The sequence below is a fragment of the Vombatus ursinus genome, unplaced genomic scaffold, assembly GCF_900497805.2.
Source record: "Vombatus ursinus unplaced genomic scaffold, bare-nosed wombat genome assembly UNPS02014798.1, whole genome shotgun sequence".
Lineage (NCBI taxonomy): Eukaryota > Metazoa > Chordata > Mammalia > Diprotodontia > Vombatidae > Vombatus > Vombatus ursinus.
Window position 1 is genome coordinate 26,199,106 of NW_020954576.1, and position 16,708 is coordinate 26,215,813.

The window sequence follows — 16,708 nt, forward strand, 5'->3', positions numbered from 1 at the left end:
AAGGACCTATTTGTACAAAAATATTTATAGCAGCTCTTTTTGTGGTGGCTAAAAGTTGGAAATTAAAGGGATGCCTATCAATTGGGCAATGGTTAAATAAGCTGTGGTGTATGATTGTAATGGACTATTTACTGTGCTATAAGAAATGACAAGCAGGATGATTTCAGAAAAACCTGGACAGATGTTAGCTGATGCAAAGTGAAGTGAACAGAACCTGGAGAATGCTGTACACAGTAACAGTAATATTCTTCGATGAAGAATTGTGAATGACTTAGTTATTCTCAGCAGTACAATGATCCAAGACCAAAGTCCAAAGGACTAATGAAGAAGCATACCATCTGCCTCCAGAGAAAGAACTGATATTGATTGAATACAGACTAAAGCATGCTATTGTTTACTTCCTTTCATTTTTTTCCTTTTATTCAAATCTCGTTCAAAATGACTAATATGGAAATGTTTACATAATTGCACATGTATAACATATATCTGATTGCTTACAATCTCGGGGTGGGGGGGAGGGAAGGGAGGGATAGAACTTGGAACTCAAAACTTTAAATAAAAATGTTAAAAAATTTTTAAAAAGAATTATTTCATTCCTTCAGATGTTTAATTTACTACTGGAAATAGGTTTAGGCAATGAGGAAGCTAAAATGAAGTTTTTTGACAAGATAGATGTCATTTAGGAAAACTAAGTAAACATAGTATCAATCAGGCATTCTACTTTCATTAGGGAATTGAATCAAATGACTCAGATTGCCTTACCAAATATCTTTAATGAATTAAAATGCTAAGGAAGCAAAAACACATTTTATAGAATTGTCACTTTTTTGCAAAACAGATATTTTACACATCAGTCTTTAAAACAATGATCCATAACTTACCTGAGTTAGATTTGTATCAAGAATAAGCAAAACAGTGGGTTTTCCTTCTAGTCCTGTCTGTAGAAAGACTTGTTTTAAGTCTTCTCTGAATTCCAGGTGGCCATAAGTACGAGCTGTGGATAATCTGTAGAGTTTGCAGTCTCCCAAATAACAGGCAAGGGTGGCACATGTTTCTTTTCCACATCCTTCTATTCCAATCTTTAGGGGAGAAAATGGATCATGAAACCAATGGGTTTTGAGAAATCTTTCAACAAAGACTTTTGTTTGTATATGCTAAGAGTAGAGAGTGAATATAACTTAGATTTTTGGTAGCTCTTCTCAGCCTGCTTTAAACAAGTCCTACCTATCCTGTAGCAGATAGAGATTTGGCTTTGCAGCAGGACGACCTGTGTTCCAGTCTTGCCTCTGATGTGTACTGGCTATGGGATCCAGGGCAAATTACATAACCTCTCAGTGCCCCTCCCCCACCTCCCAGGCAACTCTAAGATTTTAAGTTGCAGAGAAGGTGGCAACATGCATTGGTAGAGGGAGTTACCTCACCAGGGAATTCCTTATACCAGGAAAATAAAAGGGCTGGTCCCCATCCCTATCAAAGATTCATAAGACAGTTTTCTTACACTTACCACAATGTACTTTTTTTTTTTTAAAAAAGCCCTTTGAAAAAGCAACATGAGAACATTTCATCAAATTTCAACAGGATGTAGAAAGATAGTCTTAATCATATTTGCAAAACTCCAGGTAAATTAATTTTAGTTGTTCTTATTAGGTGCAGTCTACCATCTATATTTAATCCATAGTCCAGAAATCCAAATCCTTTTCTCAGGTATCCATTTTCTTAACTTATTATTTACTTCCCCAAAAGGTCCTTTTTTTCCCCCTGAAGCGCCTAGCCCCTCCCAAAGCTTATATGGATGGTTTACATGATCTTAGGATGTATATACAGCCTTTTATTGACTAAGTCATCTTTGATTAAATCACACTTATGTCCTCAAGGAGTCTAATAATGGTATGCAAAGGTACTATTGAATACACACATATATTACCAACACAAAGAATTTGCATCATTGATTCTTTTCTTTTAATATGCACATTCTTTAGTTCCTAGGAATCCCGAAGAACAACCTATTGCATATGTGTCCAGACTTAAGCCAAAATGTATCATAGAATGTGCTAATCATAACCCATAGTGATGCTTTTGACTGCTGCTGGATGGCTTCTAGCTAGGCCTACTTAGTGCATGTAGCTATATCTTCTAGGGATAGAGAGAAGAGTCTGTGCGTGAGATCCAGAAAGTAGTTATAATAACATGGTCACCAATCAACCTTGCTCTTCATTTGTCTTACTCTTGTCTGTACTCCTTTCCAGAACTGCATTCTTTGGATTAGAATGGGTTAAAGTTCTACCTGTGAGTCTTACCACCTATGTGAACTACCATGTTTTATTATTTAAAATCGTTGTTGAGTTTTCTGTAAAAAAAAAAATTGAATACAATAAATAGGTACAAGTTTTATGGGCTCAGTTACCTAATTTGTAAAATGAGGGGGGTAAACTAAATGGCTTCTAAGGTTCCTTCAGATCTAAATATATGATCCCATGATTACACATGGGCAATTCACAGAGTCTCTTTATCTATATTATTATTACCTCTTATTACCTCCATACATCTGTAGAAGGATGTCTAAAGTAATTCTGTGCATATATTTTGGTGGCTTCCTATTCCCTTTGACCTGGAAGTGAGAGTTGGGCTTACTAAATACTTGAAGTGAAAAGGATTTCTAGCCATTCATGTGATTTTTCAAATGCATATATGTATACTCATATGCAGAAATAACATTTTTATGTGTTGTAATCATGTCAAAAATGACAAAATATCTTTTAAATTTTCCATCAAATATTAGCAAATTAGCTTCAACTCAATTACTTAACTGATGGTTATTGTCTACATGAGGAACTCTTAGTAGATACAAAGACTCTAGCTGGAATAATATACTCAATTCTAGATGTCATATTTTAGGAAGGTCATTGAATAGAGAAGCTGGAGAGTGCTTCCAGAGGAGGATGATAAAGACATCCCTTCCTCATAATTGGCATATAAAAATGGTAAGTGTTATAATTCGTGAGGGTGTACACACATGTATGCATGTATGTATGTGTGTGTTTGTATATGCACATAGGTGTATCTGGAAAACTCTCTGGAGACCATTTTCTTTGGAGGCTGGCTGAAGGAGCTAAGAACATTTAGTGAGGAGAAGGGGGTGGTAATGAGGAGCTTGGGTATTAGTATTAATGTTATTTTAAGGGATATCATATGGCACATGGACTAGATTCTTTCTCCTTGTTCCCAAAAAGAAGAGCTCATAGCATTTGGGAGAAGATGCAAAGGAAGACAGACTTTATGTAAGGAAATACTTGTTTGTAATTAGAGCTGTCAAAAAGTTCAATGGGTTGTTGACCCAGTGGGTAATGGATTCTCCTGCCCCCCCAGATTGTCAAGTGGAGGCTGGATGACTACTTGTGATGTTGTGGAAGGGATTCTAAGTTTGGGCCAGATGGTCCCTGGGATTCTCTATAACACCAAGATTCTGTGAAATATAATTTACTCAAATCCTCATGTGTGTCAATGCTGCCAGAGCAGAAAGTAGCATTGTGAATTAAAAAAAAAAAAGTTTTCTAATTTAATTGGATCCTACTGGTGATATTTATTTATGAAGAAACAAAAATACTTAATGGTTTAATACCCCTAGACATAATTCATTTGTTTCAATGGCTCTGGCCAGCAAAGTTTCAATGATATGAGGCTAATTTATTTACTTCAAAGTCTTATTCTAACTTTTTATCCTTTATTTGTATGATGAGGTTTCTCTAGGTGTGTAGAGAACTCTCAACTTTTAGGGTCTAAATAATGTTTTTTTTTCTAGTAAAGCTCATAATTTTAGGAACATTAGTAATATTTAAGTCAATTAGTGGAACATTTTTTCAAAGCAGGTCACATGCATGGCTGATTAAGGTGAGATAATGTAAAGGACCACTAGATGGTGCCAAATCCATCCTATGCAGGCACACACACCTGCATGCACACATAATCTACTTTGGTATTATTTTATGTGTTTATGGTGTCTTATGTGAAATATTGGAAAATTATTATCTTGTTTTATGGACTTGCAACTTCATCACATCCAAGAAATCTTTTTGTTAAAATCCATAAACTCTCAAATCCTGTGCTTTTCAACGACTAGTGCTAACGAAATATTCAGAAGGAAAGCTATTTTTACTGAATTTCTTAAGCTGTCTACAACCTGAGAACTTTAAATATTTATTTGTAAGCTTTCTTTTCTTACCAGGATCATGTGGCACCCTGGCTGTCGAAGGACTCTTGCAGCTCTGCAAACATGTTCCGTGGCTTCCTTGAAGAACACCATTGAATTTGAAAGCTAGGAAAGGAAAAGGAAGGAAGAAATACATCTCAGCGGTACCAGGGTGGGGGAATATCTAATTCCATTGTGGCTTGGCATAATAGGAGAGAGGAGTGAAATAAAGAACTTTAACAATCGTGTCTTTATAAAATGGTTTAAATTTTTCTCTGAGAGGAGAAAACCTGAATAAAGCATAATCCATACACAAGACCATCTCATGCACCTGGCTGCTATTGCTGCCTCTCTCTGACACAAAAAGCAAAGCCAGAGAGGAAGAAGCCAAAAACAAGATGAGTAGCAGCGGTTGTAGCATTCTTGCTCTCAGGAGCTGGTCTCTGGACTAGCTGACCCTTCCTCTACTTTTTCTCCTTTGCTGAATGACCATCACCTGCTTGATACTCAGAAATAGGAAAAAGAAAATCCAAAACAGGCTTGTAGCTGCTGCTCTCTTTCTTCTCTCCCTCATGAGGTGTCCCCTCGAGGAAGCGGTCCTATATAGAGCCTTCATTCTTGAAGGACATTGGACTATTTGGCCTTTGAGGAAACTTCTAGTCCTGTGAGCCCTTACCCCATTCTCTCCTTCCATGTAATTTCCATCTGACATTACTTTCCCAACTCTATGCCACCAGTTCTTTTCCTTGGATGTTACGCTTTAAAGCCCTGTTGCCAAAACTTGACTTTCCCGTCTTTAAGATCATATCTGTCCTGGGGGGCAAAATAATACAAAGCTTTACACTTAAAAGAGCTCATCTTGAAACCTGAGCAGTGGATTCCTCTCTCCTGTCCAATATGTTTGAAAAGTTCCTTAAAACTTGAAGGCAATAGTTACTGGCAGCAGATTATGTAACATCTCTTATTACCTCAAAACCAGTTGAGCCCAATGATAGCTGGAATTCAGAAAGTATATCTGCAAGTTTTTTCTGGTTATTACAGTTCTGATAGATCCTTCTCTTATGAGGTTTGTTTATATCCAAAAAATCCACATACAAAGGTAAATCATTCATTATTTTGTCTGTGGGCCATAAAATCTATGGGAAGAAAATTCATTTTTTAAAAAACGGAATCCAATAAAATACAATTTCACTTATCAGTGAGACTAATGCAATCCCTCATTGTCTGTGATGATCCTATCAAAAAGAGCCCAGATTCTCTTTTGGGAATGTCACAGGGATTTTTATGGGCTCAACCCTATAATCTGGGTGAAAATTGGGAAAATTTCATGCTTGGTGGCTGATAACAAACTTTCCACTTGGAGGAAGATATGGCCTTTAGGTGCCAAAGTGAAATTCGGCTAAAAGAAAACCCCAAACTGTAAGATATTTTGCAGACAGAGAAAGCAGAGTCTTAGGTTCTTCCAAGGTCATTTGGAGTCCTTCATGGAAGTTAGATCAGTGTAGGAGCCTACACAGATTCTTCAACCTTGGGGTGGTTTAGGTGTTCCAACAAACTCCACTCCATTGTCTTTTGTGGGCCATAAAACTGTTGTAGCAACGTCCACGCTCTGCTAGCCGAAATCCTGTCTCATGACCCTGTCTCTGGTACCAGGTATAGCTCTGAATGATTGGTTGTTCTACTGCTACTGTCTTCATATTTGTCTCCTGATCTGGTGAAATCCTCAGGCTGTCTTGTGGTGTTCTCAGCTCTTCAATATAAACTTGGTATTTGCATGGGGGAGCTTGGGAACTTCTAAATCAGTGATTAGCTCTCTCAGCAGTGTCTTTAACCAAGTTACTATTGAAGGAAAAAAATCTCAAGCAAGCTTCTGTCTTGTATTTAGACTCATAACTATTAGGGTCACATAAATATTACTAGTTTATGCAGTCTTAGGGAAAGTTTTCAGACTGGTATAGAAACCCTAATGTTTCTAAGAATTCTTATTAAAAACATGATTTGGTAACTTTTACACATTCTCAAGAGTGATAGAGGCAGTTATTTCTGGATTAGCATCTATACGCAAAATGTTAGAGGTAAGATAGACTTATTTTTCTGGAGGAAACATGATATAGGATATAACATATATTCCCAAGGACTGTAATGCGTGACTTTAACAATAGCAGATTTCTATATAAAGGATCTTAGCCCTCATTGTTACATTCTCAAAACAAATAGCTTTTGTGGCTTAAATTTCTTAGCTTCTCCATCACCCAAACTGGAACTAAGCTTGTTATACTCAATGATAAAATCAAAGAATTTTAGAGCTGGATAGAATCCTTAGTCATCTAATCCAATCTCTCCCATTTTATAGATGGTAAACTAAAGTTCCCAGAGATGAAAAGTGATTTGTTCAAAGTCTTAGATCTATTTGGTGACACAACTAATATTAGAATGTCTGTTTTCAGACTTCTAGTCCAGTATCTTTTCTACATTTCCATTTTTCCACACATCTATTTGGATGTCTCAATATGGCCACAACTTTAGGCTGCCTCACCCTCATCAATTATGGTGACTAGAACTCAAATAATTCAAATGACTCATAATAGTAATAATTAACTAATACCAGGTGCACATATCTGGAATATATTCTCACTTATTTAATATGCTTTCATGTGAGTTTGGAAAAATATGATTGAGGCAAATCTTGAGATGCTGTCCCAATAACAGTTCAGCAGGCCTGATGTTGAACATAATGACAAGTTGAGGAATGAGAAAACTTGGCAAATAGAGTTGACCTTTTCTTCTGATGATCTGCTTAAAAACCTTTTTAGCAGCTGCACCATCTTCTCAGTCTGAACATTTGCTTGTGAGTGATGAGGTATAATGCTATATTTTCAAATAAAATACATAAATTTCTTAACTTCAACTGAAGTAATGTAGACTCACTTAAAAAAATAAGTGTCTGGCAACATGTGTATGTAAATAACTGAGATACAAAGCTGACATTGTTGCAGTAGAGTTTTGACATGAAACTGGAAATACTTCAAGCTATTTTTAATGTAATTCTACTAGAAGGAGGAACTTATTCTCCAAAAATAGTTTTGAAGAGTAATAAGAATCCTCGACCAAACTGTCTCGATCCAGGCTTGCAGCTTACCACCTGTGCCTCTCACAATTCAGTATGCATGTTGATATCCTCTTAAAAACGCTGATCTTCTAGTTCACCCATCTCTTCAATCCCCATAAACCACATCTTCACTCCCAGAGAGAGGATCATATCTTAGATCTCTCCATCATTCCTAATTGTGCTATCTCCATTTCTTGGACTCTCAAACGCCCCAATTCCAAGAATGATTTTTTTTTTGTAATTTCACATCTACCTCTGCTTTATTTCTAAGCTGTGCCCTTTTCCCACTGTGCTCAACTATGCTCAGACTTTGAAGGTGCCATTAGCTTAGTTTTACAACTACAGAGACATTCTTGACTTATCCTTTCCCCCCATCCCTCATAACCCATCAGTTGCCACGTCTTATCAATCCCATCTGCGCTGTAATTCATGTCCCTGTGTCATGGAGGAAAAGAGAGAGGAACCTTCTATATCTTCTCTGGTCGTGAACAATTACATTTTAGAATTAGCCTCCATTTTAATGTAAAGTGAACTAGTTATTTCTATACTACTTTGCTGCTGAGTTTTTCTTTGCCTCCTACTTCTTTTGCCTTTCAATATCAAGTTATTGCCCTTGCTGGAATCTTTCTCGTCATTGTGAAGAACAAAGCTCTAGGATGTTGCAAACTCATATCGATGGGCCAGTCACTTCTCTCAGCCTCAGTTTCCTCATATGTAAAATAAGGGGATTGGACTTGATGGCCTCCAGGGTCTCTTCCAGCTCTAAATCTATGATGTTATGACTTGTGGCCTCTGTCTGTGTAAGGAGCACCGTAACTCTGTTCTTAATAGCAGTAGAGATATAGCAATAACGGCCCTTTGCTTTTCTAGCCACCACTTCAATTTCTAATCTCACTGACAAATCAGGTCTCTGGAGGGTGGCTACTGTGCTCCCTTGGGGCTAAAGAATTAGCTCTACAGGATTGGAGGATAGTTTTTAAGACCGTATCTCGTGAGCCTCTGCCGGTATGCTTCTCTCTATGCTTATCAGTTGATATCAATTCATCAACCAGATTTAATTAGCTTTGAGAAAGGAGAATCTGCTATGGTGGTAAAGTAGGAACAGTTGGTATGTAAACATTCCCCCTTCCTTCCCAAGTTCATGACATACTCTCCTACAAGAACATACAGAGTCCAGGAGAAAGTGGGTTAAGGCACGGAGCGCACGTACAAAGATGGTAACGACTCCCAGGAGTTGTGCTGGAGTCTACCAAAGTTTTCTGCTGAATTCCTGGTAGAGTCTTGAAGCTGACTCATCTCCTTGACTTGTCTGGTGACACACTGATGCACTCACCACTATTCTAGGGACACTGACAGGATGGAGACAAAAAAGTCCAATTCTTCTAGACCCTGAGATCCTCTGGTCCAACTCTTCTTTGGCCATCGTACCAGGAAAAGACAAAAACTAAAATCTTCTCGGCCACCGGTGGAGAAAACTCTTCCTTCCTTTGGCCATCCCAGTGAGGGAAGGGCGAGAACCAAAAACTTCAGACATGGGTGGAAAAGCTCTTCCTCCGTTTCCTTGATGAGAAAAAGAAGGTTTTTTTCCCTTCCTCAGCAGAAGTCAGGGAGCTATTTCCTATGGCCCATAAATACACTGGAAGCTTCTCTCTCTTCCTGTTGAGAGATAATATCTTCATTTAAATTTTCCAAGTATGTGTGATGGTACTGGTGGGAATAGTGTTTTCTACAAGTTCAACAGATATCTCAGATGGAGGAGCGAACTTAATCTGAAACATATTTGAGCCCAGGGATTGTTGCTTCTTTGTGATAGCTTTAGGGAGACTCTTCAGTGATTTTTCTTTTTTCTTTTTTTTTAGGCAATTGGGGTTAAGTGACTTTGCCCAGGGTCACACAGCTAGTAAGTGTCAAGTGTTTGGTCTGAGTCTGGATTTGAACCCAGGTCCTCCTGACTTCAAGGCCGGTGCTCTATTCACTGTAACACCTAACTGACCTTTCAGTGATTTTTCAAGTGACAACTAGTTGCTTAATTTAAAAGCAATTTAAAAAATTACACTTCAGACAACACATTTCAGGACTATTTCTGAAAACAGTATTCTTTTCCCCAAAGTTCTCAATGAAATTTTTAAAAAATGAATACATTTACCTCAAAATAAAGGTCTAGTTCACTTGAAAGAAGCTGGAAAAAATATTCTCTTTCCTCAGCATCAACTAAGCGATCATGAAATACACGGGTTGCTTCATGTACAAAGAATAGAGCAGCAGTTTCTTTAGACACAACAACTGACTTGTTAGCTTGTAATAATCCACGGAGTAGCTATTAGAAATTTAAAGATAAGATTTTCAAAAATCATTGAAGTGTTTTAAAAATATTTCAAAATATCAAATAACCAGATTGCCAACAACCTCTGCATTTCTGGACTCTGTAATTAAGAAAGGTGTTTATTTGAAAAAATGTTACCCACTTCTACAACCTATGATCTAAATTGATAGCAAAATGGATGGGATAAGGGGAGGAAGAAGCAAAGGATAGCCACTGAAGGAAGATATATGGTCCACAGTTAAGTTTCTTTGCATTAGGGAAGTTATTTTGGCATCTCTGTGAAAGATAAGACAATAGAGGCAGAGAGACAGAATAGAAAAATATTAAGATAGTCTTAGGCAATTAGGTGGCACAGTGGATAAAACACAGGGCCTGGAGTCAGGAAGACCTGAATTAAAATCCAGCCTCAGATACTTACTTAGCTGTGTGACCCTGGGCAAGTCTTTTAACCCTGTCCTTACCTGTAAAATGATCTGGAAAAGGAAATGGCCAACCACTTTAGTATTTTTGCCAAGAAAACCCCAAATGGGGTCATGGAATGTAGGACATGACTGAAACATCTGAACACAACACACAGATCATAGTGTCGTAGGGGTAGTTTCAGGATTGACTAAATGACTGGCCCCCCAAAGTGATCTTGAATGGATCCCTATCAACATGGATGGAAGCCTCTAGTGAAATGCCTCAGGGATCCGTGGCTGGCATTGTGCTGTTAAATAATTTTAGTAGTTTTTTGGATAAAGGCATAGATGGTAGGCTTAGGAGTTCCATCGATGACCCAAAGCTAGGAGTGATAGCTAAGCTATTGAATTACAAAGTAATGATCCAAACATATCTCACCAGGCTAGAACAGCAGACTGAATCTGTAACGCTGAGTTTAGTAGGGATAAATGTAAAGTCCTATCCTGGGGACAGAAATCAGTTGAATATGAGTCTATAGAAGTGAGACCCATTGTTTTCTTTCCTGGTCAGGACACATCTGCAGTATCATGTATATTTCTGTGCATTGGATTTTAGGAAGAATAATGAGAAACTGAAATGCCTTCAGAGGTAGAGGATTAGGATGATGAGGGTACTGGAGGCCATTAGGATCAGGTGAAGAAATTAGAGATATTTAGCCTGGAGAGGAGACTTAGCTGGGATTTGGAAGCTGTCTTCAAATATTTGTAATAGACTTATTCTTCTCTCCCTCTCCCCCAGACCATAGAAACAGGAACAATGGGGTAGATGTTGCAGGAAGGCAGATTTTGGCTTTGTATAAGGGAAAATTTCTTAAATATTGCAGCTACCCAAAAGTGGTCAGCTATGGGCAGCTAGGTGGCACAGTGGATAGAGTGCCAGGCCTAGAGTCAGGAGAACCTGAGTTCAAATCTGGCCTTAGACATTTACTAGCTGTTTGATCCTGGGCAAGTTACTCAATCTGTTTGCCTCAGTTTCCTCATCTGTAAAATAAGCTAGAGAAAGAAATGCCAAGAAAGCCCCAAATGGGGTCACAAGGAGTCAGATAAGACTAATCGGCTAAACAACAAAATCCAAAAGTAGAGTGGGTCAACTTGGGAATAAGTGGATTGCTCATGACTGGAGAGCTTTAAACATAAACTAGATGATTCTTTTTTTTAGGGATTCCATAAACATATTGAGGAGTTAGAATAAACAGGACAGGGTAACTGGAGACAAGAATAGAATGAGGAAGAGGGAAGACTAAAAAATGCCTGAGGTCTTGCATCTGAGTGACTGGAAAGATGATAGTGAAATCAGAAGAAACAGGGAAGTTGAGAGGAAGGGTACGTTTTGGGAGGAAGGTGATGAATATGTTTCTGGGTATTGGAGTTTGAGGTACTCATGGACATCCAGATGGAGATCATAGATCATAGATGTCAAAGGCACAGTAGGACATGGCGCCAGATCAGGAGTTCAAGGTTACATATAGAGATTTAGGTGTCATTTGCATAGAGGAAATAACTGAAGCCATGGAAGCTTATGAGATCATCTAACCCCATCCTCTAATTTCATAGATGAGGAATGGGTTCTACAAAGGGGAAAAGATTTGTTAGTAGTGTTATAACAGATAGCTAGCCCCCAAGTCAGGAAGACCTGGGTTTAAGTTCTGACTCTGACACACCCAGACTCTGTGACCCTGTATAAGCCACTTCATTTGGCATAGTCAACTCTCAAAGACTAAGTTGAAGAAGGGTAGCTGCTCTGCATTGGTAGAGGGACTTTACTTACCTCATACCAATGAAACCACTAAACTGGTCCGAAGCAAAACAAAACAACAGAGCTTGTAAGTGGAAGAGCTATTACTCCCCATGGTTATTGCTTTGTCTACTACTCTGTTGTTGTTCAGTCATTGTTCAGTTGTGTCCGACTCTTCATGACCTCATTTGGAGTTTTCTTAGCAGAGATATTGGAGTTTTTTGCCATTTACTTCTCCAGCTTATTTTACAGATGATGACAGGGTTAATCCTGTCTTGTCCATGGGCCACACAGCCAGCAAGTGTCTAAGGATGAATTTTAACTCAGTTCTTCTTGAAGTGCCTGAGTTCTATCCACTGTGCCACCTAGCTGTTCCTTCCACTACTCTACACTACTATTAATTTGCATTTTGAAGAACTGTATTATTTATGTAAAGGCAAAATATAATTTCCAGGATAATGTCCATAGCTGGAAGAAAAGTTGTCAAAATTATCAATACTATTTCCTTTGGTTTCCATTAAAATTCTCCTTTGATGGTCACCAAGGCTTAGAGGAGGCTCTGGTTTCTCCAAGACTGCATGGCCCTACCAGACTGAAAAGGCTTCAGGTGTAGTCCTGGTGGTGGACTTCATTCTCACTGTCCAAGGATTAATCTAGTTAAGTTTAGAGAGAGGCTCATGACCACAGTGACTGAGATGGATTGTGCAGTTATAGCAAGTCTGACTATTTACTAAGAAGTTTCACAGGGACAAAGTTCAGAGCTGGAAGGGACTCTAGAGGTCATCAAGCTCAACCTTGTCATTTTATCGATGAGGAAACTGGGAATTAGAGAAGGAGGTTAAATGACTTGCCTGGGGTCATCCAGATAATTAGCTTATGATCTGCATCAGTAAAGGGACAACCTGCCACAAGGCAGATCTGAAAGTTCTGTTTAATTATCCCTGTAGTCCTGAGAATGACTCATTGCATTTTGGGGAAGTGATTCTGCGCATCATTGCCTTGTGTGAAATGTAAGACTTGCAAGTTCAAATCTACTTTTACAGGGGCAGCTAGGTGGTGCAGTAGATAGAGCACTGGCCCTGAAGTCAGGAGGACCTGAGTTCAAATCTAGCCTCAGACACTTACTAGCTGTGTGACCCTGGGCAAGTCACTTAACCCTAATTGCCTAAAACAAATCTACTTTTACAATGAAAATCCACTTACTTAGGGCCAGACTAAAGACTTGGCAATAGTGTAGACAAAAACACAAATAAGAAATTTGCTAATTTCTTCTTTGTGCTAGGACTTCCAGGAGCCAAGATGGTGGAGTGAGCAGTAAATTGCTGTAGCTCTCCCATATTCACCTCCAAACAACCATAACATAGTGCCCCAGAACAAATCCTGGAACAGTGGAGTCGGTGGAAAGACAAGAGTGGAGCAGTCTTTTAGCCCCAGAGACATGGAGGGTGTACAAGAAAAAGTCCATATCACTCTGGTAAAAGGGGAGTGCAGTCCAGGACAGGAAATGTCCCAGCAAGCCAGCAGCAAGTCCCACCCCAACAAACCAGCAGGAGATTCTGAGCCTGTCTGGTGGGGCAGGCAATGCCAACACTAGGACCCCGTAGATGCCTTAGCATAGCCAGGGGAACTGGCAGACTCCAATTCCAAGAACCAATACGTGCTTTAGGACAGCCAGGGCGAGGGATGGGCTTCCTGTAGCAGCTGGACGTTCACATACTCTAGCACAGCTCCAGGTGGTCTGGCACCCTCCCTCTGAAGCCCTGGATGCGTCAGTGTGGCTCTAGGCAGGCAGGTGTCTTCCAGTGGCTGGATCTCCCCATGCTTAAGTGTAGAACCAAGGAAACAGAAAAATACCACCTGGCTTCAGCACAGGCTAGACACCACCACTAGGATGCTGGCTCAGCATCAGGTAAGCTTCCAGACCCTTTCAGCCTCTAGTAGTGCCAGCCATTCATCGGCCCGTCCCACCCATTCAACATAGCACCAGACACGAGGGTCCCCCATGGGCCTCAGGGCAACATTAGCACAGCACCAAGTAAACAGCCAGGGCCTGTAGCCACTGGCACAAAAAGCCTGATACAGAGCCCCTTTCACCCTGGGATCAATTTTTTTTTATAAATTTTTTATTTTTTTATTTTTAACATGTGTTTTTGAAGCTTTGGGTTACAAATTTTCTCCCTTCCTCCCTCCCCACCCACCCTCATTGAAAAGGCAAGCATCTCGGTACAGGTTATAGATGTGAAGTCATGCAAAACACTTCCATAGTAGTCCTGTTATGAAAAACTAAGTATACTTCCCTTCATCCTATTCTACTCCCCCATTTATTCTACTCTCTCTTTTGACTCTGTCCCTCCTCAGTGTTTGCTTCCGATTATCCCCTCCCCCAATCTGCCCTCCCCGCTATCAACCCCCTGCTCTCTTGTCCCCTTCCCCGCTTATTTTCCTGTAGGGTAAGGTAGATTTCCATGCCCCACTGTGTATGTTATTCCCTCCTTAAGCCAAATCCTTTGAGAATGAGATTCACTCATTCCCTCTTACCTTCCCCCATTTCCCCTCCACTGTAAAAGCCTTTTCTTGTCTGTTTCATGTGAGATATTTTACCTCATTCTACTTCTCCCTTTCTCCTTCTCCCAGTATAATCCTCTCTCTCCCCTTAATTTTATTTTCCAGATATCATTCCTTCATCTTCAACTCACCCTGTGCCCTCTATCTAACTATCTATACATACATACATATAATTTTTTCCCCTCCCACTACCCTCATACTGACAAAGGACTCATGAGTTACAAATATCATCTTTCCCTGCAGGAATGTAAACAGTTCAACCTTAATAAGTCTCTTATGATTTCTCTTTCCTGTTTATGTCTTCCGTATTTCACTTGAGTCTTGTATTTGAAGGTCAAATTTTCTATTCAGCTCTGGTCTTTTCCACAAGAATGCTTGAAAGCCCCCTATTTCATTGAATGACCATTTTTTACCCTGGAAGATTATACTCAGTTTTGCTGGGTAGGTGATTCTAGGTTGTTCTAACTCCTTTGCCTTCTGGAATATCATACTCCATGCCCTCCGGACCCTTAATGTAGAAGCTGCTAAACCTTGTGTTATCCTGATTGTGTTTCCACAGTACTTGAATTGTTTCCTTCTGGCTCCTTGCAATATCTTCTCCTTGACCTGGGAATTCTGGAATTTGGCTACAACATTTCCAGGAGTTTTCCTTTGGGGATCTCTTTCAGGAGGTGATCGGTGGATTCTTTCAATTTCTATTTTGCCCTCTGGTTCTAAAATACCAGGGCAGTTTTCCTTGATCATTTCTTGAAAGATGATGTCTAGGCTCTTTTTTTGATCATGGCTTTCAGATAGTCCAATAATTTTTAAGTTCTCTCTCCTGGATCTATTTTCCAGGTCAGTTGTTTTTCCAATGACATATTTCACATTCTCTTCTATTTTTTCATTCCTTTGGATTAGTGTTACAGTGCTTTGATTTCTCAAATTGTCCATTTTCCAATTTCTCCATTCTAATTTTTAAGGAAGTATTTTCTTCAGTAATCTTTTGGACTTCCTTTTCCATTTGGCCAATTTTGCTTTTTAGGACATTCTTCTCCTCATTGGCTTTTTAGACCTCTCTTGCCATTTGGGTTAGGCTATTTTTTAAGGTGTTATTTTCTTCAGTATTTTTTTGGGTTTCCTTTAGCATCACTCTCAGTTTTTCCTCTACTTCTGTTACTTGCTTCTCAAAATCCTTTTTGAGCTTTTCCATGGCTGGGGCCCAATTAAAATTTTTCTTGGAGGCTTTGGATGTAGGAGCTTTGGCTTCGTTGTCTTCTTCTGGTTCTATGTTTTGATCTTCTTTGTCATCAAAGTAAGATAATGTAGTCTGACTCTTTTTGCACTGCTTGTTCATGATCTCAGCCAATTACTTGAGTTATAAACTCTTTGTTATGGTAGGAGTCTTTTTCCAGTGTGGAGAATGTACTGTCCCAAGCTTCAGGGGTTTTGTGTGGCTGTTTTCAGAGATACTTCTAGGGACCTGTAAATTTTCAGTTCTTCCAAGGTGCTATGATCGGTGAGGTGTTTACTCCTTTGCTGGCCTGTGCTCTGGTCTATGAGTGACCACAAGCACTCTTTTCTGTCTTGGAACTGTGAGGATTTCCTCTCCACAGCCACTACAAGCTCCACCACACCAGTGCTCCTCCTCACCCCAACCGCCACCCAGAACTGTGACCCAGATTCAAGCACGGGAAAAGCAAGAGAGTCCTGCACCCGCAGAGAGATCCCTGCAATCTCCCTCTGATCAGCCACTCGATCCCCCCTCAGTCTGTAGGCCGGAAGGTCAGGAAGTAGCCACTCCAAGGAATAGGGCTGGGATCCTACGCTCCTCTCTCAATACTGCAGTCACAGACTTTTTCCCACTGACCTTCTAAGTTGTCTTTGGCATTTGTGGGTTGGGAAGTCTGGAAACCACCCCAGCTGCCCATGATTCAGTCCTCTGAAGCCTGCTCCAGGGTCTCTGTGGCCTGTGTGCCCACGCTGAACTGTGTTCCTCTCCCAACCCAGCACAATATACTTTTCTGATCAACCATCCAGGCTGTCTTTGGCTGGAAATTGGTTTCACTCTGTCTTTTTGTGGGTTCTGCTGCTTTAGAATTTGTTTAGAGACATTTTTTATAGGTATTTGGAGGGGTTTGGGGGAGAGCTCAAGCAAGTCACTGCTTTTGCTCCGCCATCTTGGCTCCGCCCCCTCCAGGATCAAATTTAAAAGAAAAAGGCCAAAAAAAAAATTAGCAAAAAAACCCCCCCAAAAACCAACAAAACAACAAAAAAAGAATCTGACCATAGAAAGTTATGGGGTGACAGGGAAGACCAAGACACAAACTTAGAAAAGGACAACAATGTT

At 39.8% G+C, this 16,708-nt stretch overlaps 1 protein-coding gene across 1 annotated transcript in view; it reads right to left on the reverse strand.

The window, feature by feature from the left end:
* Window positions 1–16,708, reverse strand: part of LOC114049395 (dynein heavy chain 14, axonemal-like) — a 343,809-nt gene that overhangs the window by 113,189 nt on the left and 213,912 nt on the right. Inside the window, exons 52-55 of the mRNA XM_027870678.1 lie at window positions 9,442–9,612; window positions 5,155–5,322; window positions 4,220–4,312; window positions 882–1,079 (exon numbers count right to left, since the gene is read on the reverse strand). Coding sequence (XP_027726479.1) covers window positions 882–1,079; window positions 4,220–4,312; window positions 5,155–5,322; window positions 9,442–9,612 — 630 coding nt within the window. The remainder of the gene's footprint in view (window positions 1–881; window positions 1,080–4,219; window positions 4,313–5,154; window positions 5,323–9,441; window positions 9,613–16,708) is intronic.